This window comes from Mya arenaria, chromosome 2 (assembly GCF_026914265.1).
Source record: "Mya arenaria isolate MELC-2E11 chromosome 2, ASM2691426v1".
Lineage (NCBI taxonomy): Eukaryota > Metazoa > Mollusca > Bivalvia > Myida > Myidae > Mya > Mya arenaria.
Genome location: NC_069123.1, coordinates 2690878 through 2717846, shown reverse-complemented (window position 1 = coordinate 2717846; position 26969 = coordinate 2690878). Strand labels below are relative to the sequence as shown.

Sequence of the window (26969 nt, the reverse complement as noted above, 5' to 3'; positions counted from 1 at the left end):
AGTTTTTTTGGCCATGAATAATTGCAGAACAGGTCATATCATGTCTGATTAACCTTTCAATTTATATCAAAAGTAAATCCAGAGTTTTTATCATGCCTTGTTATGTTTTGTGTTCTTGTAGTAGCCCTCTATGCAGGCCTCTCCTGCTGAAAAGAATTGGAAAGAACTTGGCTGAAGTTTCTGATAATTATTGTATCTTTCAAATTGATTTTTCAATGCTCTAACATGGGTGTGGCAGACTTGGTTGATTTTTTTTCCAGTTTGTTTTCCTGTTCATTTAAGGGAGGTAACTTTGTTCCAACCTCCTGTCTTGTGTTCTACGGAGTTATAACCAAGGGAAACAACCTGTGCTTAAGTTTATGTCAACATGAATTTAAGTTGTTTCCCTTTTATAAAATTTTGCAATACTTTAATTTTTTGGGTTTTAACTACGGAAATATAGGAGGGTGCTGCACTCTGCCCTTTTTTGACAGCACACCTCTGCCCTTATTAAGACCAGCATGGGCATCCTTCTGCCTTCTTAGAATTGAATGCTGTAGATAATCAAATAGTTTCTACGTTTTGTTTAAAAACTTATTTTATGATTAAAATAATTACAAACTTAATATATCTTGCACCTGAAAGCTAAAACTACTGGAATTAAACACATTTCTAACACTACTTTTGTCAAAATTTTCATATTTTTGTTCTTCACAACCCGAATCAATTTGCCCTTCTCACCATTAACACCCTGTCCCTTTTCTGCAGCACTCTGTCCTTTTCAAACCCTGGCTAAAACCCTAATGTAATCTGTATTACACGCATCAAAGAAGCTTCGCTTAAGCATCATTTAAGCTGTGCTTAAAGCTTCGCAAGAGTACAGTTCAAAGCGCCGCAAACAATACAGTACTGGTAAAAAATAATGAAGCTTTTGCAAAGCTTTTAATTTGTTTAATATATTATATCTAATAATTCCATATGTTTAGGTTCTTCAGGACTTTGAGCCGTTGCAGGGAGGGTTTGCTGCCACAGACCATGTGCCACAGAAACATCCGGCCGCCTACAGGCAGTGAGTGATACTGTAATATTTTCACGGCCCATGATAAAGTTATTTGGATCTTAACAATGAATTAGTGTAAATTTGAGGTAAAAAGAAAACTTGAACCTGTGTGTAATTGAAGGTCTTAAAGATAAAGCTTATCATTATACAAAAGTGTATAACTTAACAGTATAAAAATCGAAAAATAGATCGACATGACTAGAGATGACAGAGGTCGACATAGCAAGTATTTCTTAGAATTGTGTTCAAAATCGAAACCACTTAAATAAGTTAAATACTTATGACATTGTGTATACAGACAGACTTGATATCTATGTGAATTAAAAATAAGATCGTACGAGTTTGTGAAATTTTCCTGAAACTAATTTCCTCAAGCAACTTTTGAATGCCTGATTTCATAGCTGCATGATGCATGATTATAAAAAGCTTTAATAGCTCTCATGGTTAGATTTCCTTAAACGATGATATGGCATGTTTAAAAAGGAAACAAAAGTTTTCAGCCAGATGCAAACTGAATTGATAATGGCAGTTAAGGTGTCGGATATACAATTGGGTCTTATTCATTAAACATCTTATGTCAATTCCTTACTTAAGTCAATTTCTTAAATTTTCACAGTCAATTTAAAGCTGCACTCTCACAGCTAGATTGAACGTTTTGACAACTTTTTTATTTTTTGTCTTGGAACAAGCCATTTTTTGCCAAAATCCATGGAACCCAGTTATATAAGACTGCTGACAAAAAATTAGATCGCAGATTTTTATATTTCAAGTTAATAAATTGATGTTTTATGCATTTTTCTTAAACCGTTAGTTTGCCATAAAACATTAATTTTTGAACGGAAAAATGAAAAATCTACGATCTGATTTTTTTGTCAGCAATCTTATATCATTGTTTTGCAAATATTTATGCAAAAATTTGCTCTTTCCAAGACAAAAAAAAAAAAAGTTATAAAAATGGTATATCTGTGAGAGTGCAGGTTTGAAAGAAATGTAAGTGTTTTTAACAATAAAGTATGGAGTTTTTTTTCAAGAAGGTCAATGAAAATAATGTTTTTGCTAATTTTTAAGTTTTTATTACATATGATTGAAGAGATACTAAAATTAGGAAAGTGACTTAAGTTAGGAAATGACTTAAGAACAATTATGAATACCGCCCCAGTATTCATAAAACATCTTAACAAGGCTTAAGTCATTTCTTAACTAAAGTTGATACCTTAAGATTTTCATAGTCAAATTAAAAGAAAAGTATTAGGTGAATTTAGAGTAAAAGTATGTTTATTCAATAACATCAATGACAACAATAAGTATTTCAGATATTATTTAGTTGTTATGTCAAAAGAGCAGGGAGATCTAGACTAAATTAGGAAATGGCTTAAGATGTTTTACGAATATTGGACCAATTGACCCCATATTATTTTGGTATTATTTGAAAAAGTTTTATGAGTGAGAGAAAGTGACTCAGTATGTAAAAATAATACCTAAAACATATAACATTTTAACACACATCTTTGTCCTAAATGAACCATATTCAAAATAGGTCATACAAGTAAACTACGAACTGAAATGACTTTATCAATAATGTTTTCTGGTCATTTGTTTTAAAATTAGTAAGATTCTTTTTTATCAGATGGTACTAAAAATAGATTGGGTTCACCTGAGGCACCAAGATATGAAATTATTACAAATGGCTGAATAAAATGACAATTTTACAATTTTTTGAAACGTCTGATACCTTAAGTTTCGTGGAATAGAGGTTAAATGAATTTTAAAATAAAAAAAGGAGGAAATGTATTTGTAAACCCTCCTATATATTTGCATTTGAAGTTTGTCATGTGAAAGGTATTTTAAATTTAAAAGATGATATTTGAAGGAAGGTATTGTAAACATTGTATATAACATGTTATTGTGTATGTAGCGCGTCATATGAAGTTCATCAAGTCCATAAAATTATATGAACACCTTTGTGGTATACAGTAACAAATATACTTTCATCAATGAAGCTACTTTAATCAACATTTACAACCCATTTTTATGGGAATGTAACACTGAATTCTTTGATGTCTCCCGCAATAATTATGTCTTTGTTAAGTTTCAAGTACAGCTGGATCAAATATACTTCTGATATTTACCCATTAGCCTTTCTAGTATTTTCGTAAATGCATATTTCACGATCGTGTTTCATGGCTTAAATGACATTGATACCTTCCTTAATTGAATGATCAGTGCATTTTGATGGTATCTGAATCATCAATATCTAATAACCCTGCCGTGTTTAATTGTACTAATAGCTTGTCTGACAAGCATGCATTTATATACAGTATTTCAAATTGTCACCTCAACTCCAATGAATTGAACTTATTGATGGACATTTAGCCTGTGGCATGTTATTTTAGATTTAATTTATTGTAGTACCGTAATACTGTATTTCAGTGGATTGTTTTTACATACGTTTAAACCTGTCATGTGACTAATTGCATTTCAGTTACGGTATTTCACATCAGTGCAGTGTTAATATCAAGTGTTTTCCTGTTATGAAATCAAAGTTAAGGACTCTACGTCCGAGTGATTTAAGTTCTTTTATTTCTTTTCTATTGGACTATTAGGGAGAAATGTTTGGATACGTAAAAAAATTGTCGAGATGTTGCTGTCGTTCGAAGCAGAGGTGAATTATTGATTGAGTTTTTTTTTATTGAAATTACATTTTAGTAGCTATTTTTGGCATTGATAGTTTTATTATCTAAATTACATTTTAGTAGCTACTTTGTGGCAATTGTTTGTCTACTCAGTAGTGCTACTTTTTACGGTAATTTTACATGACTGGCTAGTTTGTTTTATTTTTGGTTGGTAGTACAACTTTTTACTGTAATCTTACATAGTGGCTAGTAAAAAATGGCGTCAAATTAGATTTTACGGTGTTTACTAGTTTATGTAGATTTTTAGCTTTTCGGTTTTTAGCCATATTTTTCATTGAAAAATTACGGGTTATAGAATGTTGAAAACTGGGTTTGGGCGTGCTTTAACAATTCTCAATTAGAGATTTTATTCCATGTCATAAAGACAATAGTTTTTATCCAAGTGTTATGAAACTTTGTCTGAATACTTGTCACATGTTTTCTTGAACATTTGTGAATATGGGTCACCTCAGGTCAAAAACTAGTTCACTAGGTTAAAGAATATAGTTAAGGTATTGTGAAAGTCTTGCTGTCATCATAATTGCCTCTGGCATGACCAAACTAACTTTAGCCATAACTCCAAAAACGTTCAAAAACATCAAATCAAACTTGGTACATAAGTTGTCAATGCAGTACGCGCATGTATCGCAAGGCACTTAACTCTGGCCTAAATATAGTTAAGTGACTTTCCTTGTTGACTGAAAAACAATGAAAATAGATGAGCATTGATATTTGCTCCACAGCACTCATGTTCATTAACAAGTTTTCTAAAATACATATATCTTGGTTTTGGAAAACCATTTAAATAAAATTGAATATTAAGGTAAGTGTCTTATGACATGTATATTTTATCGATAAGCTTAAAGAAAAATCAATATTGTCATAGTTTTAATGCCTTACTAAAAGTTAATTAAATTACCTGTGTGCACAGTTTTGTATTTGCTTGTTGATGCATTTAAAGTAATTATAGACATGCAGTGAGTGTGAATTGTTTAGTGAATTGTTGGTTGTGCCTGGTAGTAATATGATAGAATGATTTACTGTAAAGACGACATTAATACTTATAATTATGAAATAAAAAAGAAAAACAACAATTCAAATATACATGTACATTGTAACATTAAAAGGCACACACTATTCGATTCAGGGGGTGGGGGGAGGGTGGGGGGTGCACCATGCCCCTTTAAATCATCCAAGTTAACTTTTTATGTCAGTATCTTAGGAAAAAAATAATAAAATATGCCTGAAATGCACCATTTTTGACATGAATTGTTGAAAAATCCATGGGTGAGTACCCCAAAACCACCTGCCAACATGTTAAGCCATTTAAATTATGAGGGAGGGGCACATGTCAAATGGTTACTACGCCCCCTCTAACACCAATACCTGGGTCAGCCCCTAGAGCATGCTTCAGTTTATTGAACAGTCTCAAGTCCCTTCAAAACAGGTTTAGTTTAGTCACAATATTATCATTTTGGTTTAAGTTTCAACATAGACTTTGAGCAGAAAGTACCCTAATAATTATCCCAATAAGCAAAATCAAGTTTATGTAAGTAATTTGGCTAATTGAAATAAAATAGTAAGCCTATATGCTTAAGATTTTTTGAGTTATTCAGGCTGGCAATTATAATTGTGTAGTTATTTTTCACTTTTAATGAAATTGGTACTAAAATTGCAATAAAGTTGAAGTTTAAAGACACTCACTCACAGCTAGCTTCACCTGATTGAAAAGTTCATTGCTCAAAGGTAAATTTGGACATGTATTATGAAACTTGAATGTTAAGAAAGTAATTAAACACACCTGCAATTACGTAATGACTTGTTTATATATATATCATGGTTCTTTTGGGAAACTTTTAATGTCACACTCTCCTGTCATTCATATTGATAAAAAATTTTTTTTTATTTAAAATCTGAAAAATCATGTTCTCTGATTTTGAAATATAATAAGGTAGAATGAAATGATCGAAGATTGATATGGGTTTTTTTGGCTGATAAAAAGTTGTTTATTAAAATTAATTAATTATGAAATATTTAAACACATATATTCAATAATTATGAAATTTGTAATATGGAAAGTATTTGCATATCATAAATGTCAAACTGTAAGCTGTTTAAAATTGCATTCTGAAATCATGGGAGACTAAGCATTATGAACTTTTTTCTAAGAACCCAAATCAAAGGTTTGTGGTCTTTACCTAACCAATATGTTTTTAGATTTCTTCCCCTTAATTTCACAAGGAAATATGAAAAAAGGATAAATTACCACTGCAGAGGTTTTAAAAAAAACTTTCCGGTCGTAGGTATTTTTATGAGATGATTCGGGAAGGCCATAACAAACTATTTATAAGTTTTAGCCTTATGATAGTGATATGTGACCATTTCCTTCTTTAATTTACATCGAAGGTATGGAATTTTGGAATTTACTGAAATTCTGTGATTATAACTGCATGTAACGCATAGCATGTCGCTTTTGCTCCAGCCCTCCGCCCTATCATCCAGACTCAAGTGTCAGCATGATTGACCTGCCTTTAGCTGCACGTGCAAATGGCGCCGGGCCATCCCAATACTCTCAGCATGTGCTACATAGCGATCTGAACCTCCATCCGCCCCGCCCCCCTGATGGGAGCAATGACAGGGTCAGGGAGGGTGAAGAAAGATCACAGTGTGAAAGTCCTGTGGAATTAGTCTCCCAAGAGGGTCAAGGTCAATATAAAGATTCCCCTGCTTCAAGGGGTAAAAAATCTGCCAGCCCCAGAGTGGTTCAGAAAAAAGATAGAGGGAGCCCCAGTAATTCAGAGGGTAGCGGTTCAGCGAAGGCATGTGGAGATGGAGAAGTGAACGAGGATGAAATTGAGGCACAGTTTGTGAAGCCTACGAAAGCTTATGTTATAGGTTTGCATGGCATCTTATAGTTTGATTGATTGATTGATTGATGATAACATTTGCATTGACATTTGGATTGATTTGAGTTTGGTTTATTTGCTTGTGTAGTATAAATTTAGATCTTTAAATGAAGTGCATTGTTCAAGCATGAAGTTTCTTTTAATCTTAAATGTTGAATCTTATATAATTAAGTATTCATGGTTTATTTTACCTCCCTGATGGGCATGAGTTTGTATGTATATATCAAAAATGAATGATCTAACGCATGAATCACTCGATAATATCAAATTATGCTGCGGGATGCGTTCAGCTTAAAAAACTGTCTGGTTCCACAATCACTTTAGGCTATGTTACAAGTTACATCCTTGAACTATTTGGAAAAAAACATTTACTTACACTTTGACTTGGAACATTAAAGCTGCACTCTCACAGATTTACTGTTTTGACAACTTTTTTAATTTTTGTCTTGGAAAGAGCCAATTTTTTCATGAATGTCTGCAAACCAGCCCTCTAGACTGCTGACAAAAAGTCAGATCACAGTTTTTAATATTTACGGTCAAAAATTGATGTTTTATGGCTAAAAATGTTACTAATGCTTAAAGAAAAATTAGTTTATCGGCATAAAACATCATTTTTTTTTACATAAATATAAAAAATTGAGATCTGATTTGAGATCTGATTTTTTGTTAGCAGTCTTATAATACTGCTTTCAAGACATTTACCCAAAAATTGGCTTACTCCAAGATAAAATATAAAAAGTTGTCAAGAAGGGTCAATCTGTAAGAGTGCAGCTTTAATGTAGCTGAAAAAAAATACATACCAAATACATCCGGCTCATGTATTTATCTAAAAAAATTATATATTTTCTATTTTTAGAAACAAGTATTCACTCCATGGACCAGACTCACTGCCCCGTCTCTGGAAACAACAACGAAACAATTAGCCAAACCCTGAACCAGCGATTTAACGATGAACTACTCTCCCCTGAACATGTAATGTGTGATCGAAACGTGTTTGAAATAAGCCTTACGAAGGATCCGGTATACGGTGTTGGAATATGCATCGTAGGGGGAGCTGGTAAAAATCTCGGCGGATTTTTTGTAAAATCTTTGATAAAGGATAGTCCGGCTTTTTTGGATGGTAGGATTAAACCAGGTGATCAGATTTTAGAGATAAATGAAGAAATCCTCGGTGATATCGAACATCATGAAGCAGTTAGAATGATTAAAGAATCTGGAGATATTGTGAAATTTTTGGTATCTCAGGTTAAGCCTCCAGGCTCGATCAAACGGAAAGAATTCGACGAAGATGCGGAATTTCAGTGGAAGTTGCAAAATTCAATAGAATCGGATAAAGATTTCAGGACAAATATGAATAAATTTAGATCTGACAGCCCTGAGCCTAGTGTATCTCTGTTGGAATTACAAAACTCAAAAGAATCTGTCGGAGATTTCAGGACAAAAATGGATAAATTTAAAGGAGATAGTAGTTCATTGGAAAAGGCTGACAAACCTGTATCTAGTGTACACAGTAACATTGATGTAAATAATGATACTGTTAAAACGGACGTAAAAAATGCATCCAAAAAAAGTGGAAAAGACAAAAAACAAGAAAAAATCGTTGATGTAGATGGAGAAAATGAAAGCATTCCAGAAAGTGTATGTGAGAGAGAGGGAGCGGAGAATGTTTTCTCGGCAACCATAGAAGCACATTCCACGCTATCTTTGGTAGACTCGTTAAAAAGTGAGGCAGGGGGGTCAGAAACGTGGGCTGACAGGCACTATAAAGGTTTGAAATACATATTTATTTACTGATTGTTTATTGGTATGCTTGGAAGAAATATTTCTGATCGCTTGTAACATAAATATATGATAACAGTGATTGTCAGAAAATGTACATATTGAATTATGCAAAATGTAATAAACGAAAAGCGTTTCAAAAAATGTAATCAATGTAAAAAAGAACTTATTACATTTTATTGGGTAGAAAGTTAAAGTTGTGTGAAATATGAAAAATGATTATTTCAATGATAAAACATAATCAATGTTTAGATGAAAGCTCTTATGTAAATAAATTCATAAAAATGTGACAAAAAAGCTCTATTTTGTCAAAAAGCATTAGTAATGCTATTGAAAAGGGAACTTGGATTTGAAAAATATTGTTTAAGTGTATATCTGTAAGCTGCTGTTCGGTGTTTGTTCATAGAAGTAAAAAAAGTCAATATCAACAAAGTTTCAAAAAAAAAAGTTGCTAACATAAAATCTGTGAACTTCAGTCCCTTTAAGTAAGAAACGTTTATTCTCGATCATTAAAGTGACATCTTATCTGTTTAAACAATACATTGTATGTAATATCTTGCAGATATCAAATGAAAACAAAGATAGCAATACAAATATCCAAAGAGAACATCTATTTATATTCCCCAAACTTGAAAAATTGTAAAAAAAGTCTGCTGGAGTTGGGGCATAAAGACACAGTAGATGTGGAAAAATATCAAAAATAGAGAACTTACATGCCCTTGTCTGATTTATCAAATATCAATCATGTAGTCAGACCAATACCATATATATATAACGTGTGTGGTTAATAATGATGTTAACGATTAGTTGCGAAATTGTTACTTGTTTGTTTCATGCTCATTTTAATAAGCCAAAGGTACATGTATAATTATAGTTGATCGGTCTGTAATTAACTATAACATATATGACAGACTTAGATAATTGGTATCTTTTCTGCAGAACAACATGCAGTGAGTGAGGAATCGGACACTGACTCTGACTTCGAGGATGTGTGTATCGCTGTGATTGACAACACATATACCCCGCCTCTCAGTAGGGACACTCCGCCCACTCAGGACTTGGGGGAGGGGCCTGGGGAGGAGTTTGATGTCTTCCTGGAGAAAGTGAATGGCAGCTTTGGACTGCATATCTCAGTGAGTCTTCTATCATAGCTTAGATTTAAAATAAGTATGCCCCTACCACGTCACTAGGCCTAAAAAAAATTACATTTGGTTCAAGTTACCTGACCCTACCTACGAAATAGGTGCCGACCCTACAATTATTGGTCAGTTAAAAAAAAAAAATCTTTTTTTAAATGTGTTTTCATACGTAGTTTTATAAAGAAGACCACTTGAATACAATTCTCCAATGATGACAATAACATTCTTACGAAAAGCCTTTTAAAAATTAACATAAAGAAAAGCCTAGTACCTACCCTACCTGTTTTTTGAAGAGGATGTAACTTGAACCAAACCAATGTTTTTTGGCCCTATGTAAAAAAGTAATTTACAGTGGCTCTCTCACCTTGCGTTCAGGATGAATAGGTGGCCTTGAAGAATTTGTGTTTTTTGAGTACTGGTTGAACCCCATGTTTTGATACTTTAAACCAAGGGGTATATATAAAACTAAGAGCTAGGGTAATTCAAATGGGCCCTCTTTTGTCACGGACTGGCACTTTTGCTCTGCAGTCTTTAACAACAACCAAATGATGCCATTGGAAATACATACTGTGTTCTTACATAGGCTTTTGACATTTTATAAATATTTTACATTTTCTATACACATGCAATATTTATAAGGGTTATTGAATTTAAACATTTACCCCGACCTAGGAATGTGCTTTTAAATTGGACCATTAAACCCTTTAGTACGGTAGTTCATTTAATGTTAGTATCAAAAAAAGAACTGGAACCGCCCTCTATAGAATATCTTTATTTTGTCTTCCTGGGATGGGTTCTATGTTTATATTAAATCCCCCCTCACTAATTAGTTTCTTGAATATATTGATTTTAGCATTCACAATAATGTTTAATAAGGCTTTTTATTTGCATCGGGAGTGATGGTTACACCCTGTTAAATTGCTGAAATATTACTTGGGAATCCTATCAAAGATGTTTTCAGAGGTTGGAGGTGTTTCTGTAATACAAGTTTATTGAGTGTGCCGTTTCCATTTCCTAGTGGTTAAACAAGTGGCTCTCAACCCAGAGGTCGCAGGTTTGATTCCCAGCCTCACCTCTAAAATAAATTAACTGTGTACAGGGAGGGATATTTAATGGGGTTCCTGAGCCACTGTGCTATAAACTAACATTCATTAAAGAACCAGCCAGGGTAGCTCTAGCCCTGCCTTCGATACATAGACTTAAAAAAATAAATAAAGCTGCACTCTCACAGATATACCATTTTTACACCTTTTGATTTTTTGTCTTGGAAAAAGCAAATTTTTACGTAAAAATCTGCAACTCAATGATGTAAGATTGCTGACAAAAACTCAAATCATAGATTTTCATATTTTTGCTCGAAAATTAATGTTTTATTGGCTTAAGCATAATGCATAAAACATCAATTTTTGAACTTTAATATAAAAATCTGCGATCTAATTTTTTGTCAGCAATCAAACACATACACATTTTGTACCTTGTGTCATAAGCATTCATTGCAATGACCAAATATAGGCAAAGTCGCTGGTCTATGAGGGGCCAGTGATAGGGATGGGTTCATGATAACAATATTTCATAAAATATTTTATGTTTTGCCAATAATTATCCCCGCCTTAAAAAGGCAAGGGGATATAGTAATGGTAGGCGCGATTCCGTGCGTGTGTGTGTGCGTGCGTGCGTGTATGTGTGTGCGTCCGTCTGTCAGTCCGTCCCACATTCATTTCTTTGCATCTCCTCTTACATTTCTCATGCAATTTCTACCAAACTTTCACAGATTGATGATCATAAAGTGAAGCAGCGCATAATGTCGGGCTTTTGCGATTCGGCCATTTTTGAAAGAGTAATTGCCCTTTGATTATTTTACATTTAAAATTGGTTTCTTTGCAACTCCTCTTACGTTTTTCATGCGATTTCTACCAAACTTTTACAGATTGATGATCGTAAAGTGAAGCAGGGCATATTGTCGGGCTTTCCTGATTTGACCATTTTTGAAAGAGTTATTGCCCTTTGATTATTTCTAGATTGGAATCAACACTAGTGTCCTCCAAAAGCTGCTGTTTCTAAGGGAGGCCTCTCTTTTTTTTATCAGAAAATATTTCATGCAACATATTACTTATATTTCCAGGGAGGTGTGAACACAACTGTTCGTCATGGTGGTATATATGTAAAGTCTGTTGTTCCTGATGGGGCTGCGGACAGAGAGGGATTCATAAGAAAAGGTTTGAATTTTAGTTTAGGCTGGGCTTATCAGCAGCATCTGTTCTCTGAATTGTTGTAAACAGGAATAACTTTATCTTGAAGCGACGGTGCCCATCATGTCGTCAGCATCACACTTCAGTTTTCTATCAATACCTTTATTGATTTTAGGAATATTGGGTGATGGTGACAATTTTGGGCACTCCAAAAAGGGTGACATTCTATAAGTCCTTATTTATGTTGGACTAGGGGGATGAATTGTATGATTGTAGCACCTTTTTTTAGACAATTGAACATAAAACATCATTGAACTATCCTAACATGTTTAGAGTTGTCTACCATCTACCGGTATGCCTAAACTTGAGTTCTTCAATATTTCTTGGGTTCTCTTTACAATCGTGCTTTCTTATGATTAATTTTGCAAAATACTATAACCTTCAAAGAACACTTTAAGTGACGTTAAACAGATAGTTATACATAATATCCTGTACTGAAATTATGTTGAATGTGAAGGAAGACCACTTTTTGATATCATCATAATATTTAACGTCTGGATTGTCAATCTTAAAGCATTAAGTCACTACAGTAGCCAAATAGGTGTAATTAACATGCAGTTTTTATTGACAATTTTTTTATTGTCAACGTCACTTCAGGATTTCGTTACACCTGATTGAAGATAAATGAAACCACAAAGTGATAGTTAATGAAAAAGATACCACAACGCCCTCATCATTGACAATATTTATGAACATTGAAAGATATAGATACAGTCACAAATTTTAAATAATGATATTTATACCTATGGTTATGTAAAGCTACATTATGTTTGTATTTCAGGAGACCGCATCCTTGAAGTGGACAGTGTCTCAATGATGGGACTCACACACAAAGAGGCTGTAGAGACCCTCTGTCAAGCCCCACCATTCTCACGCCTCAAAGTGGAGCGTACCTCATTGCTGGCGCAACCCTTGGGGACAGCGGAGGGGCCACAGGGGGATGTGGGGAGTGATGGGGGACAACAGAGGATGATTGAAGTATCAGCAAAGGGAGATGATGATGTGGAGGATCTGTACAGCTCCTTTGTTAATGAATGTATGATTAATTTCCCTTTTTTCTCTTTTCATAATAACAAAACCAGTCTCAAGAACTCAATTAGAAGCATGAATTTACTCCTTGCATTAAGATGACCTAATGTGGTAGCTAAGTATCTATAAAAGGCATGTTGTTTAGGAACTTTATTTTCGTTACAATTAATTTCTTGCTATTTTTAAAAAGCTTTATACATATACAAATTACTGTTCAGATGTATGTTTTTGTAGCTTTAATGATGTAACCATTGTAATTTATCCCAACATCACTTACTCAGTACCTAAGATGAAAAGTTTATTCTGCATAAATGTTTCCTGACAAACCTTAATAACAAATACTATGTCACTGTTTCTTTGATGGTTTCAGCTACACCCCAAGGTGTTTCTATACTAATAGACAAACTATGTTGTGTAAGCCTTCATTGAGTGTGTCGCTTGCGTAGATAGACTGACACATAGTGATTCCTTTGTCCAGTGTCCGCGTCATTAGCATCTTCATAGACCACGTCACACTTCGGTTTCCGATCAAATACTTTGTACTTCTTTATCTTGTGTTTAAACTTGGTACCCACATTGGTCATGATCAGTCTTGATGACCCTTATTAATTCTAGGGTCAATAGGGCAAAGGTCAAGGTCATGGTGACTTTTACTTGAAAAGTAGGACATTTTCGACAGGATACAAATCAGAACCACGACATTCTAGTATTCATGTACTTAACAATTGTTTAAATAACATCATCCGTTTCTTTCAGACAACTCCTACACAGTCGATCTCACCAAGGGAATCTATGGCCTGGGCTTCAGTACAGTTGGAGGCCAGGTATCAAGCCCAGATATCCGTGAACAGGTGGTACGCATTAAGCGGGTTTTCCTGATTGGCCCCGCTGCTGACGCCGGGATTTTACACTCAGGTGATGTGATTCTAGCTGTAAATGGCGAATCTGTTGCTGGGCTATCACATAAGGTAAGTACAAGTGTGCTAGTTTATTTAGCTCATCTGATAATCAATGTTTAAGCGATTGTAATAGTCTTGCTGTTGTAGTCAGAATTGTCACAGGCTGCCCCATCGCCATCAAATACTTTAACCTAGGCCATAGCTCATAAAGGTTAATATATTTTCATGAAACTTACTATACATGTTTTCAGTGACAATATGCTGAGCTAGAAAGGCCCATAACTCAGGCTTTAATAATTTTCGAATTATGCATCTTGTTCAACCGTTAAAACAGACCAGCTTTGGCATCTGCTTGTGGAGAAAGAAATTTTATTTTATTGCTTTTTTTGTTGTTGTGAATACTTATGATGTATAATTGTTTTTTAAATTAAGCTTAAACTTAAAAGTATGCATTTATTAACTGACAAATAACCTTCATTTTATTATTTTTTATAAGTTGGAAATATTTTTTTCTATAGGATACAATGTCAAAACTGCGAAGTGCCGGTAAACAAGTTCAGTTGCTGATGTGTAGACCAGATCCTATGCAGTTACCTCCCTTAGCCAATACGGTAGAGTAAAATCTTATTTTCATAGAATTTGTCTATATCCCTGATGAACATTTTGTGTCAGAAAGATGTTCTTTACCCATTGAACTCTATTTCATATTCAGACTTTTGAAGAAAACTTTAAGAGGAATAATTGAGTATTGGAAGACAACAGATATGGTTCAAAATATAAATATTTCAATCCATTTTTGTATAAGTAAGTGAATTTTATGTATTTGAAAAGTATGTTCTAAATTACAGTGTAGTGTCATCTAGCAAATACAGCTAAAATGAACGAGATCCTCTTCTTTTCAGGATACCGATGAGTCCCTAGTTGTAACACCAAATGGTAGTGGATCAGTCCAGTCAAACACTGACAGCGATTCTGACAGCGAAGTGGAGATCACTCCAAGAGGCGAACATCTTACAGCCAACCATAGCAAACCTGCCCAGCAGTCACACGATTTAGCCAATCATTTAGGAGATATTGTTGACAACAGTGACAGTGATGAACAAGATGATTGTGATGGTGATGGAAAGGCTCACAATGATGTAGATGATATCGATGATGATTCGGAAAGTGATGCTGATGAAAGTTATGCATCATCCAAACAATCTAGCCTCGCTCCGCCCCTGCCAATAAGCCCCCCACCCACAATGCTGAGCTCAATGGGTAGTGTAGATTCAGATACCACTGGGGGCGTGGCTATAGTTGTTGGGACGGCGGATGAGGAGGAGAGTGAGGAAGAGTCTGACCCTCCCAGAGGGGCTGGGCTTCAAGTCCAGATGGGTGTGGCTGAATTGATTGATAGCTGCCACTCTGAGATGATTGTCATTAATAATGTTAAGAACTTGAAGCAAGGAGCAGCACTGAATACTAGTCTTATTGTCAGAGAAGATTCAGCTGTTTCTTTTGACAATATTTCAAGGGATGATGATGTAACTCCTGTGACTTTTGAAGGGGATGATGTTGAATCAAGAGATGGAACACCATTTGATGAAAGGGAAAGTATTCTTGGACAGACTGACGAAGTGTCAGAATTTGACAAAAGTATTGCTAAGTCAGAGGTGGATGAAGAGATAGTTGAAGCAGCTCAAGATAGTGGTGAAATGTCAGAAAATGTGATCGATTCCTTACAAGACTCTGTTGTTGTTGAGAGTTTAGCAGACACTGCCCTGTCAGACTTGAAGAATGATATCGAGTCTGATACTGTCAATAACTTGTCTAAATCTATGGAGTCTACCTCAAATAGTGAATATAAACATGTATCAGGTAGTTTAGGACCCGAAGACACCGAGAAAGCATTAACTGACCTGGGTGTCGAAGCGGTTGGAACTTTTACTGTAGATAATGCGCAAAGTAGTGTAATAAAAGTGCTAGATGATCCTAATGGTGAGCTTTGTGTAGAAAATGACATTGATGTACAATTTGATTATAAAGATGTGCATGTTGAAAAGTCTGAAAGTGAACGTAATAGTTCGGATGAAAGTGATTTTGATGATGATGATATTAGGAGGTTAGAAAAGAAATATTTGGACATTGAACAACAGGAGGAGTTGGTAAATGAATCTGAAAATGATGAATATGATATAAGTTTTAATGATGATGTTGTTGGAACAACAAACTTTTCTACTGAACAAGAAGTGGAAATAAGTTATGCAACACTTACAGACTCGGCAAGCGAACAAAAAGAAGATGATGATGATGATGAAAGTGATACTGATAAAAAGAAGATTGTTAGTGCAAGTGTTAAGAAATTATTAAGTGTAGAAAGTGTTGGAGATATTGATACAAGGTTAAAAGATGATTCAATAAATGAAATGACAAGTGAAAATGAACCACATTGTGATGTAGATAGTGAACATGTATCTGATGAAAGTGCAATAGAAGTTAATGAACTAAACAAAGATGATGAAGAAGTTTTTGAGAGTGATGTTGATGATGAAACGGAATCCAATGATGAGTCTGAAGACTCTGAACAAGGAGAATCAGCAGTGAGGGAAAAGGAACCCTCACAGCTTGCAGGAGAAATGCCCCTTCAGCCTGGTGTAAGTATGCTCATAGTTTCACATTATAGAGGGCTCCTCACAGTTTAAAGCCCATTGAAAATAAGGACATGTTAAGCAGTCATACACAGGGTTCGAATTTAGACTCGCATACTCGCAAAATGCGAGCGACATTTGCAAATTGCGAGTGACTTTGATTCAAGCTCGCAAAATTCTGCGAGTGGCTTTTTCTAGACCACAAAATGTTAAAAGGAAAGAAGAATAAACATGAACTTAACTCCGCTACGTAGTCGAGTGTAAACAGCCTATAGGTGGCATGTTTACACTACCAGTATAAAGAATACAGTACGGAATCACGCTCTAGTAAGTTTCAAAAATAGAACAAATATGGAAAAGGCCGAGTTTTATCTCTAATCTTTCCGGGATGCTCCGAGGCGTGCATAATACAAAGTGAATATCACCTAGCTATATCATTGGCTAAATTTAGCGCTTTTGCGCACTATATGTAAATCCCATCATCCTTTGAATGAATAGACTTTGTTGATCGATATATTTCATGGTCCAAAGTATCCACGCTACATTTACTGTTGCTTTTTTTATTTTAAAATTATAATGTTATTGTTTTTAATACTTATAGACTTAATGAAATCTGTAGCGTTCTTGTCGAATGGATATAAAATGACCCAATGGCGGGATAAATATACAAAGTGAACAATGTCAAATTATTGGACAGCTTTGTTATCAAAAAGCTGCCAGCATCAGATGAGTCTTTCCGTACCCCCTAAATAGAATAAGCCATCAACAAGTTCCAGAAGTCGAGTCACTCAAGATTGATACTTTTTAATATTCATAATATGTCTGGCATAATATGTCTAGGTGTAAATTTCTACTTTAATTAGACAAAATTATAATAATAATTAATAATAAAATTGCAAGTTGATTTTTCAAAATTGCAAGTTGATTTTTCATTTTGCGAGTTGCCTCAAAATTAAATTCGAACCATGATACATGGCAACTTGTCAATCTTTTCCACTCCCTGACTTGTTTTTTCATTTAGTCCTAAATGGTTTGAAATGCTTATGGCCATAATATATCAGACAAGTTCTACATCCAATAATGCTTCGGTAGTATAAAATAGGGCCCAAGGCAATAGTGTCACTACTCAATTTTTTCCACAAAACGATGTTTTTGCATTTTTCACATGTTTTAACAGTTTTCCATCTGTCATAAATTTTTTTAAAAAATGTTGATTTTTAAGTATTTAAAATGAAATTTTGTCCAAAAGTCGTATCTTAATTCGACTATTTTCATTTATACAACACTGTTGTAACTTGAGTTACATACAGTGTTGCACTGAAAACTAATGCTAAGTTTGATTTAAAAAATATGCAACACTAGTGATTCAATGAATTTCAACAATTTTCAACATATTATGAGTTGCAGCTTTTTAATTTGACAATGAAATATGACCGAACATGTTTGAAATTGCGATGTTGAGGAACCAATCAGATGAATTCTTCTTTGTGAGTTTAAAGTTTAACGCGAAGACAAAATAACTGAAAATAAGGATAACACAGCGATACCCGGTACACACAGTTATCTAGAATCTGAAGTTTCAAGTAAGATTTTAATCTTTTCCTCAAATTTGACTGTTCTTTTCTTAAAGAGGGAAGATTTATGCTAAATGCATACTTTCAATTTAAGATATAGAAACTTGACAATGTATGTTAACCCCATTTTATTATGGTATCATTTGAAAAAAAAATCAAAAAAATCTGTATAACGTATATGGGGTTAACCACACATCAAATTAACATTATCACCAATGTTACAATGGAATGTTAAGCTTTTAAATTTGATTCCTTATGGTGAAATTTAAGAACAATTCGTAAAGTGACACTTGTATTTAAAATCAATACATAATACACATGTATAAAAAACATGAATTTTGAGTGATAAAACTTTAACTACTTACTAAATAATGCATTCATGGAACATATTAATTACTAATAACAGGATTGTAGCGGTTTATTTAATAGCTGAAAATCCTCAAATTTATATTAAATGACCGGTGTGTTCTTAAAGATTTATAGTGATCAACTATTGTCTCATAAGATAGAAATTAACCCTGTTTTCTGCACCTTTCTTTCAAATTGAACACAGGACCCTTTATATAAGAACCGTAGTTTTTGATTTTATTCATCCTTTTCGGTAGAGTAAAACAATTGTGTTAATTGTGGTACATTTTATTTGGGAGTAAGAGTGTATTTTGGGATATTGCCCCTTTTTAGATTTATACAGGTCAGTATAATAATGTTTTGTTATCAATGTTACCCCCGTTTGATTCAGGAGTTCCTGGTCAGACTAAGAAAACCTGGTACAGGAGAACTGGGTTTCAATGTGGCTGGCGGGGCAAACACAACCGGGGGCTGCTATGTAAAATCCATATTGCGGGACCCCGCTCTCTCTGACGGGCGCCTTAAAGCTGGGGACAAACTAATTATGGTAAGAACCTAAGCTAATCTTACAGGGGTAAACACATTAAGATGCCATGTAAAAGCCATTTTGCTGGACTGTGCTCTGTCTGACAGACATTTGTGGATAAATTTAAGAATCTTAGTCGAATATACAATGTCGAGGAAATGATCAACAATGTTGTGGGGAATTGTCCACACAATAATTTAAAGTTGATGTGACATATTATCATGAACCTTTAGTGGTAGATGTCACTTAGCAAGTTAATGATCCCTACTGGTTTGGTGTCATCAGTTGCTCAAGGTCAAGGTCAAGGCTAACACAGTTCAAATATATTGTATGATTAATGTAATGTGCTCTGTTAAATGTCAAGGCTGTACGTAAATGTAGGCCATTCTTACAGGTTCTGTCGCTTTCAGACTTATGTCTTAGACCAAACTGAGGACAAATTGATTATATTTAATATCTTGTATGGAATTGATGATATCATTGGCGGAAGGGGGGGGAATAAGAGGGTTGGTTAGTTTGGTGTTGTTATCGTCCATAATTCACATATTTGGACACTCAGAACCCAGGAACAACAATGATTGTAAGAAACCTAAATTACATATAACATGACATTTCTGTAAAACAAACAAGAAAGCAACATTTTTACACTGATAATGTGGAGTGATGTGTTTGTTTGAAAGTTCATTACTTTTTCAGGTCAATGATATTGACATGCGTCCCTTGAACCATTTCGAGGCGGTGTCCGTTTTACGAGAGGCTACAGATGACGTAACAATTCGTGTATTTCGGCAGGATTTGGTCATGGGTGACTTCGGACAAGCTGAAGTCGAGAAACTGTCCCATGATCTACAACAAGAACTTGACAAACAACAGGTATAAAGAGTAACTAATGTAATAATTTAATAGTCCTGCTTAAAATGATTATAAGCTTTCGAAAAAAACGTCAGGGTATTGTGATAGCCTTGGTGTAGTTTGTCGCGTCATGTTGTCCGCATTGTAGTGTAAGAACTTTAACCTTGGTCAAAGCTTAAAAGTGTTCAAGAAATTCAAATGAAACTTGGTACACATGTTGTTAGAACCAATAAGCACAGGTACAGCAAGGCTCATAACTCTGGTTTTAACATGTTTATTCTGCAGTACTCTTGTTATAAAAATCGTAACAAGTATTAATTTTACATATATGTATAGTACAATCATTTTGGGTGAAACTTTTGTGTCTTTAAAAAGAATGGGCGGATGTGAAGTTTGCAAACAAAAGGTAACTATATATATATATATAGTTCTTAGTTGAACAGACACAAGTAGAAAAATCTGACATATAGTCCTTGAACTTACTAAGTGGTATAGAGCATTTTTAACCAGGTTTTCACATAGTGAAACCTGGTTATTAGAATGGCGAACGTCGTTGTTCGGGCGGAGTCAAACTCACCTATGAAATTGAATAACTTTAGTTGGGTTGACATATCTTGACCAAACTTGGTCTATAAAAGAGTTTATGGGTACCTTTCATGGGATTGCGTTTGGGGTCCCTAGGGTCAAGGTCAAGGTCACTGTTACTAAAAATAGAAAAACGGTTGAAACTGAATAACTTTGGTTAGGGATGACATATCTTGACTAAACTTGGTCTATAGGAAGAGTTAATGGATACCTTTCATGGGATTGCATTTGGGGTCCCTAGGGTCAAGGTCAAGGTCACTGTTACTAAAAATAGAAAAACTGTTGAAACTAAATAACTTTAGTTAGAGTTGACATATCTTGACTAAACTTGGTGTACAGGAGGAGTTTGTAGATTCCTTTCATGGGATTGCGTTTGGGGTCCCTAGGGTCAAGGTCAAGGTCACTGTTACTAAAAATAGAAAAACGGTTGAAACTGAAAAACTTTAGTTAGGGTTGACATATCTTGACCAAACTTGGTCTATAGGAAGAATTTATGGATACCTTTCATGGGATTGCATTTGGGGTCCCTAGGGTCAAGGTCACTGTTACTAAAAATAGAAAAATGGTTCAAATTGAGTATCTTTAGTTAGGGTTGACATATCTTGACCAAACTTGGTTTATAGGAAGAGTTTATGGATACCATTCATGGGATTGCATTTGGGGTCCCTATGGTCAAGGTAACTGTTACTAAAAATAGAAAAACGGTTCAAACTGAATATCTTTAGTTAGGGTTGACATATCTTGACCAAACTTGGTCTATAGGAAGAGTTTATAGATACTTTCATGGGATTATGTTTTGGGGTCCCTTGATGATAGGTCAAGGTCACTGTTACTTAAAATAGAAAAATGGTTGAAACTGAAAAATTTAAGTTAGGGTTGACATATCCTGACACAACTTGGTATAAAGGAATAGTTTATGGATACCTTTCAATGGATTGCATTTGGGGTCCCTAGGGTCAAGGTCACTGTTACTAAAAATAGAAAAACAGACACAGGCTGAAGTTCTTCTGTCAATCATTAAAAACCTGGTGTCGCCGAATTGCGGCGTTTCTTGTTAAAATATAAAATTATTTCTGACATTGTAGATATTCCCCCACCCCAGAATATTGCTTAGATATACTGAGATAGCATGAATATATTTTTTTCAGCCAAATTTACCAAGCTTAAGCACCAAGACAGCTTTTGAAAGTGAGGATGAGGAGATAGATGAAGACTCCAGCAAACAGCAAATATCCAAATCCTCACCCCCTCCATCTGACCCCGAGGATTCTGAATCCCAACCAGGAGACCATCTTTTACAGGACCTTATACAGTCCCTAGAGGCCAGTAGGGATCAGTTTGGGGCTGGGGTCCAAGAAAGTGGGGCTACTAGTCCTAGAGGGGAGAATCTATGGCAGGACAGGGCCCAAAGGCTTGACATGCCTAGTCCTGGTAGAGCTCGTTCTCCACAGACTGCTGAGGTAAGATTGAGTCCCCTTCTTGTGTAACTGTTTTGGTTGAGGGAGGTAAAGGGTGGGATTATGTTTGCTTTGATTCTTATTGAGGAGACTATATATGGCAGGACGGGGTCAAAGCTTAGCTTGATAGCCCTTGGAAATACCTTATCTGATGGCTTGGTTTCATCCTGATGATGGCAAAAATTCTTAACATGATGGCATCAGGCATTTTAATAAATGCTAGACCATGGTTCAGCCACAATTTCTGATTGTCACTAACTTACATCTAAACATTATATTTTCCCCACAGACATCAGTATACCAGATTGACCTAGAAAAGCCTACCATTGGTGGCCTTGGTATCAGCCTGGTGACCGCAGAGAGTCGTAACATGACGGGTGTGTTTGTGAAGACTATTATGCCTGGTGGCGTGGCTTATGACGATGGCAGGCTGCAAGTAGGAGACAAAATACTCCAGGTAAGCATTGTTTTAGTTTAAACATTATATATTTCACAACGATTGTGAAGATTGCTATAATAACTTATACTAAGTCACTCTCGTTAGCTCGATGTTGCGCGAGAATGTGGTCTTGTATTGTTGGGGAAACCGGAGTACCCACATAAAACTAACTTGTCCAGCTTGGTGACCACTAACCAAATTCACATGTGCCCAGGCTGGCAATTGAACCAGGTTGCCTTGGTGAGAAGCGAATGCGCTAACCACTGCACTTACTGGAAAACCAAGCATTGTATTATTGAATGTAATGGTGACAATCTTATCAATGAGGTTATAATTCCAAAAAAGTTTTGAATTTTGTATATAGGTCTTGATTCTAAAATAATAATATTCTGAGATAAAATTGGAGCAAAATGGTTGCCTCAATGTTTATTTGAAGATGCCAATAAAAATTAAATTTCATTTTTGACATTGAATTCATCTGAAGTTTTATCTAATAATATTGTTTGAATACTTGATGATAAGCCGTAGGGAAAATTCTCTTTCAATCAGTTTCTCAATATGTGCATAAAAGTATAGATTGAATAAATGTGTCTTTAGCATATTGCATTTATGTGTTGAGGGCATTGCAAGAATGAACTGTGGAGATCAAAATAAACAAATCTTATTTATATCTTGACCGCCTTGATTGCATGTGACTTGGACAGCAATGGGTTTTTTCATTACAGATAAATGGGGAGTCACTTGTTGGAATGACCCACACGCGGGCCGCTACCATCCTGAGGAACTCCCAGGGGAAACTGTCCCTCACAGTCTCAAGGTGAGAAATTTTTAGGGGAGAATTGGCAGTGGTTAAAATAAATAAGCCTCCGAGCCCTGCACTGGAAATATGTGCAAGCCAGGCTTGCTCAAAATTCATCATCTGATGGCAAAACAAATGAAAATCAGGTGAAATATGCCAGAACAATAAAAATGCAAAGATCGCCTTGCAAAATTGTAGTATTTAAAACTCATAGATTGACATATTTCAATAACATTCAAAAATAATTAGTGAAAAGTTCAGTCTGAAAAATTAATTGTTCTGTAATTAAAATGGGTACAATAAAAGTTGATGTTTCTTTTTTAATTTTAATGCATTATTATGTTTATTTCATTTGACTTGATTGATGAAATCAGAACAGACATATGATTTCTGTATGGATAAATTAAAGTATGCCTTCATAAATGGTGTTGTTTTTTTCAATTAGTAGCGACGTGGTCACAAATTCCCATTATAACTAGGGATGGAAACCGGATACCAAATCGGTATCCGGATATTCGTATCAAGTATTCGAATACTATCCGGATACTCGTATCAAATTAGTTTCATAATAAGTAAATTTTCTATTATATGTCACCCACCTTCTGTTATTTGACATAATTGTCCACTTAATTTATAATTCGTCATATGGCAATTTCACTTTTTCATTCATTCTTTCTCAGTCTTAATAATTTATAATGTTATAATCAAAGCTAAACAACTCATTTTACGTCATAAAACTCATGATGAATACCACATAAACACCTCGCGAATTTGATAGTCACTTCAGCCGAGGTGGTTGCTTGGTTACTGCCACGTGCTTTCGAGTTTGTTATTTATCAGCAGGTTTCATGTTAAATAACGCTTTGATTATTTGATAGTTGATTGCAATTTTATTTCATTATGTACATTGTTTGATTTAATGCAATACCTACAATTTCTGCGGTGTTTTGTAATGAAGGATATAATTGCGGAAAAGATAAGAAGACAAAAAGACGATCTGATTTTTCTTTATTTACATGCGTGTACTGTTTTTATTTATCAAATATATAAATTATTTATTTTCTATTTAGTATTTATTCACGTATTCAAAACACAATTACAAGATGCAAAAGGATTGAAATTTGATTGAAAAGTGAAAAAATAAACAAATTTGTTTTTGTATTTATTGTTCAGATAGCAATAATTTCTTCATGCATATTCATCAAAAATACGATTGGTCATTAATAGCTTTGATTGCACGACCCTTATCTTGTGATTGGATGATCAATTCCTACGGATTAATGATCAATCCGTTTAATATCAACTAGTGCCAATTAAGCACATCTGAGATCATAAAACAACACTTGTCATTGTAAACAAGGTCATAGAACTTCACAGGGTGCTGCACAAGGACACAATATCACGCCTTGTGCAAACACCCAATTAGCAGACGATTTGTGACACATACCCGCGACAGACACTGTTGATGACCTGAAATATTTCATCTGAAAAGTTTTATAACAATTGCTATGACTCTGCTAAGCTATTTCATTGAAATTTTAATTCTTAACGAATATTCGAATACCCATTTTGGTATCCGAATACTTGCGTGATATCCGGATATCTGGATACTCGGTTATTCGCTTCCATCCCTAATTATAGCACAAAAATAATCTTACAGCACATATTTAAATTCTAGGAACAAGTCAAGAAATCCATCGTGGCTTGATGAAGATTCGGCAATTGAAAACAACCAACAGAAGTACAACACAGATGATGTAGGATCCAGCTTCGATTATGACATTTCCGATCTCAATGACACAAGTTTATCCATCACTAAACATGTCCCAGCAGATATTGTTGATGATTCAGTTGATGATCTGGTTGCTGAGGCAGAAAGAATACTTAACCATAATGCTGATTCTGTTGCAAAAGATTTGGAAACAAGCGATGATGAAGATGATTATGATGAAGTATTAGGTGATGATGTTGATAATGATATTAATGATGATGATGATGATGACTTTGAACCACCGCCTCTACCTGAAAAACAGTCGGTTAAAAATTCACTTAAGTTCTTATCAGCTACAGAAGTTATTGATTATAAACCCGATGAAATAATACTTGAATCAGAAGATAATGATAACAGTGTTACTGTCGAGGATGATGATGATAATGAATTTGAGAAACTCATCAAAGGTGGTAGTGATAAAGAAGATGATAATGACGATGATGATGATGATGATGATGATGAACAATTTTATGTAATGAAAAGATATGACGAATCTCAATGTTGGTGTCATAATTTAAGAACGTTGGATATAACCGTGCCAGACGAAATAACGGAAGATTGGTTATTTTCGTTGTCCCTAGTAACAGTCCCTGATGGTTCAAAATCATTAATCCCTGTGTTGATATCAGACTTGCAAGAAAAGATAGAGTTAGGCGATCCACAAGCAGAATTTAAGCAGCTTAGAAATGTTCCAATCTCAGACTTTTGTGAGGCTGCTTTCTTGCAGCCAAACAGAGGGAAGAATAGATTCAGAAATGTACTGCCATGTAAGTACTGTTATAGAACATGAACTTTTTCATTTTGTTAGTTTTAGCTTGTAAGTCTTTGAAAGAAAAATAGTTAATATAATTGTCAAAGCCTTTGTGTCCATGTTGTAAATAACTGTAACCTTGGCCATAATTCAAAAAGCTTTCAAAATATTCAAAGAAACTTAGTACACATGTTGCCAGTGTCAGTGTGCACATGAATAGCAAGGCCCATAACTCCGAATTTAAAAATTGTTGAATTATGCCCCTTTTTCAACCTCAAAACAGCTCAGACATAAATTTAAATTTAAAACTGTTCAAGATATTCATTTGAAACTTGGTATACATGTTGAAAGAGACAATATGCATATGTATAGCAAGACCCTGACTTCAATATAAATAGTCCAGTTATGCTCATTTTGGGAAAATAACAACAACAGACAAGAACAGACAAAAGATTAGCATTAGCTTCATGATGCTTTTGTTTTAAAATCTAGTATTGTTAAATCTGTACATGTCATCTTTGCAGTCTAAGTTAATATCTATATCTCATAAAGAACAACAGTTTTTGTAACATTTTTTGTATTTTGCAAGTGTACAGTAATGTGTTGTTTTAGCAACTTTTTGTGTCTTACCGTATTTAGTATCTTCAAATAAATGTGGATTCTATGCAATATTCCTCTGTTTATAATCTTAATTCATGAGTATATTTTGTACTGAATCAATCCTGAAGTATTTAATATGTTAATTTTTGTACTCCAGTTTTACACAGCTATGCTGAGGAATAATACATCAAAATTGGGTGCTCTGGGTAAAAGACTTACAACACATGAATTCACTCTTGCATAACATTGTGCCAACAAGCATTACCAATATAATGATTGTCATCTTAGAGCAATAACTTAATAAGGGCATTTATAAATAGAAGCAGATATTGAGTTATTGCATTAAGGTGACGAGTTGTAATAACTTGTCACTCAATCGTTTTAAAAGTATGTCTAAATTATTTCATGACACCTCAGTGAAAATCTATCTCTTTCTGTATTTGTAGATGACATGAACCGTGTCCTCCTTACACCATCCCCAGAAGCGGACACAGACTACATCAATGCAAGCCACATACAGATTGATGTCCGAGGCAGCGTAGGGGACTATATTGTCTCCCAGGGGCCCCTTCCTGAGACTCTGGGGCATTTCTGGCAAATGATATGGGAACAAAGGGTCACGGTCCTGAACATGCTGACCCTTGATAAAGAGGGATCAAAGGTCAAGTGTCACCGTTATTGGCCGGAGAGTGCAGACACACCGTTGGATATCTGTGATGGGTGGGTTAAAATATTTTGGTTTTAGCTTGATGAGTCATGATATTTTCTTAGCTTTTTATGGGATCAGTCCAACATATATAAAAAGCAAATACATTTACCTTGCATCAAGCCCACGAGCCCATGATTTGTGTCATCATTGTTGTAGTTATTGGCATTATGTTCAATGTTGGACAACACTAATTATACTCAACACATGAGAGTAAGA

At 34.7% G+C, this 26969-nt stretch overlaps 1 protein-coding gene across 2 annotated transcripts in view; it reads left to right on the top strand.

Moving 5' to 3' along the window:
• Window positions 1–26969, top strand: part of LOC128203609 (tyrosine-protein phosphatase non-receptor type 13-like) — a 65067-nt gene that overhangs the window by 32259 nt on the left and 5839 nt on the right. For both annotated transcript variants that reach the window (XM_052905108.1, XM_052905099.1), the window contains 16 exons: window positions 966–1048; window positions 6194–6606; window positions 7474–8385; window positions 9336–9529; window positions 11658–11751; window positions 12566–12820; window positions 13570–13781; window positions 14231–14323; window positions 14615–16348; window positions 18656–18811; window positions 19487–19663; window positions 21376–21687; window positions 21974–22141; window positions 22849–22940; window positions 24601–25460; window positions 26491–26764. In XM_052905108.1, coding sequence (XP_052761068.1) covers window positions 966–1048; window positions 6194–6606; window positions 7474–8385; window positions 9336–9529; window positions 11658–11751; window positions 12566–12820; window positions 13570–13781; window positions 14231–14323; window positions 14615–16348; window positions 18656–18811; window positions 19487–19663; window positions 21376–21687; window positions 21974–22141; window positions 22849–22940; window positions 24601–25460; window positions 26491–26764 — 6029 coding nt within the window. The remainder of the gene's footprint in view (window positions 1–965; window positions 1049–6193; window positions 6607–7473; window positions 8386–9335; window positions 9530–11657; window positions 11752–12565; window positions 12821–13569; window positions 13782–14230; window positions 14324–14614; window positions 16349–18655; window positions 18812–19486; window positions 19664–21375; window positions 21688–21973; window positions 22142–22848; window positions 22941–24600; window positions 25461–26490; window positions 26765–26969) is intronic.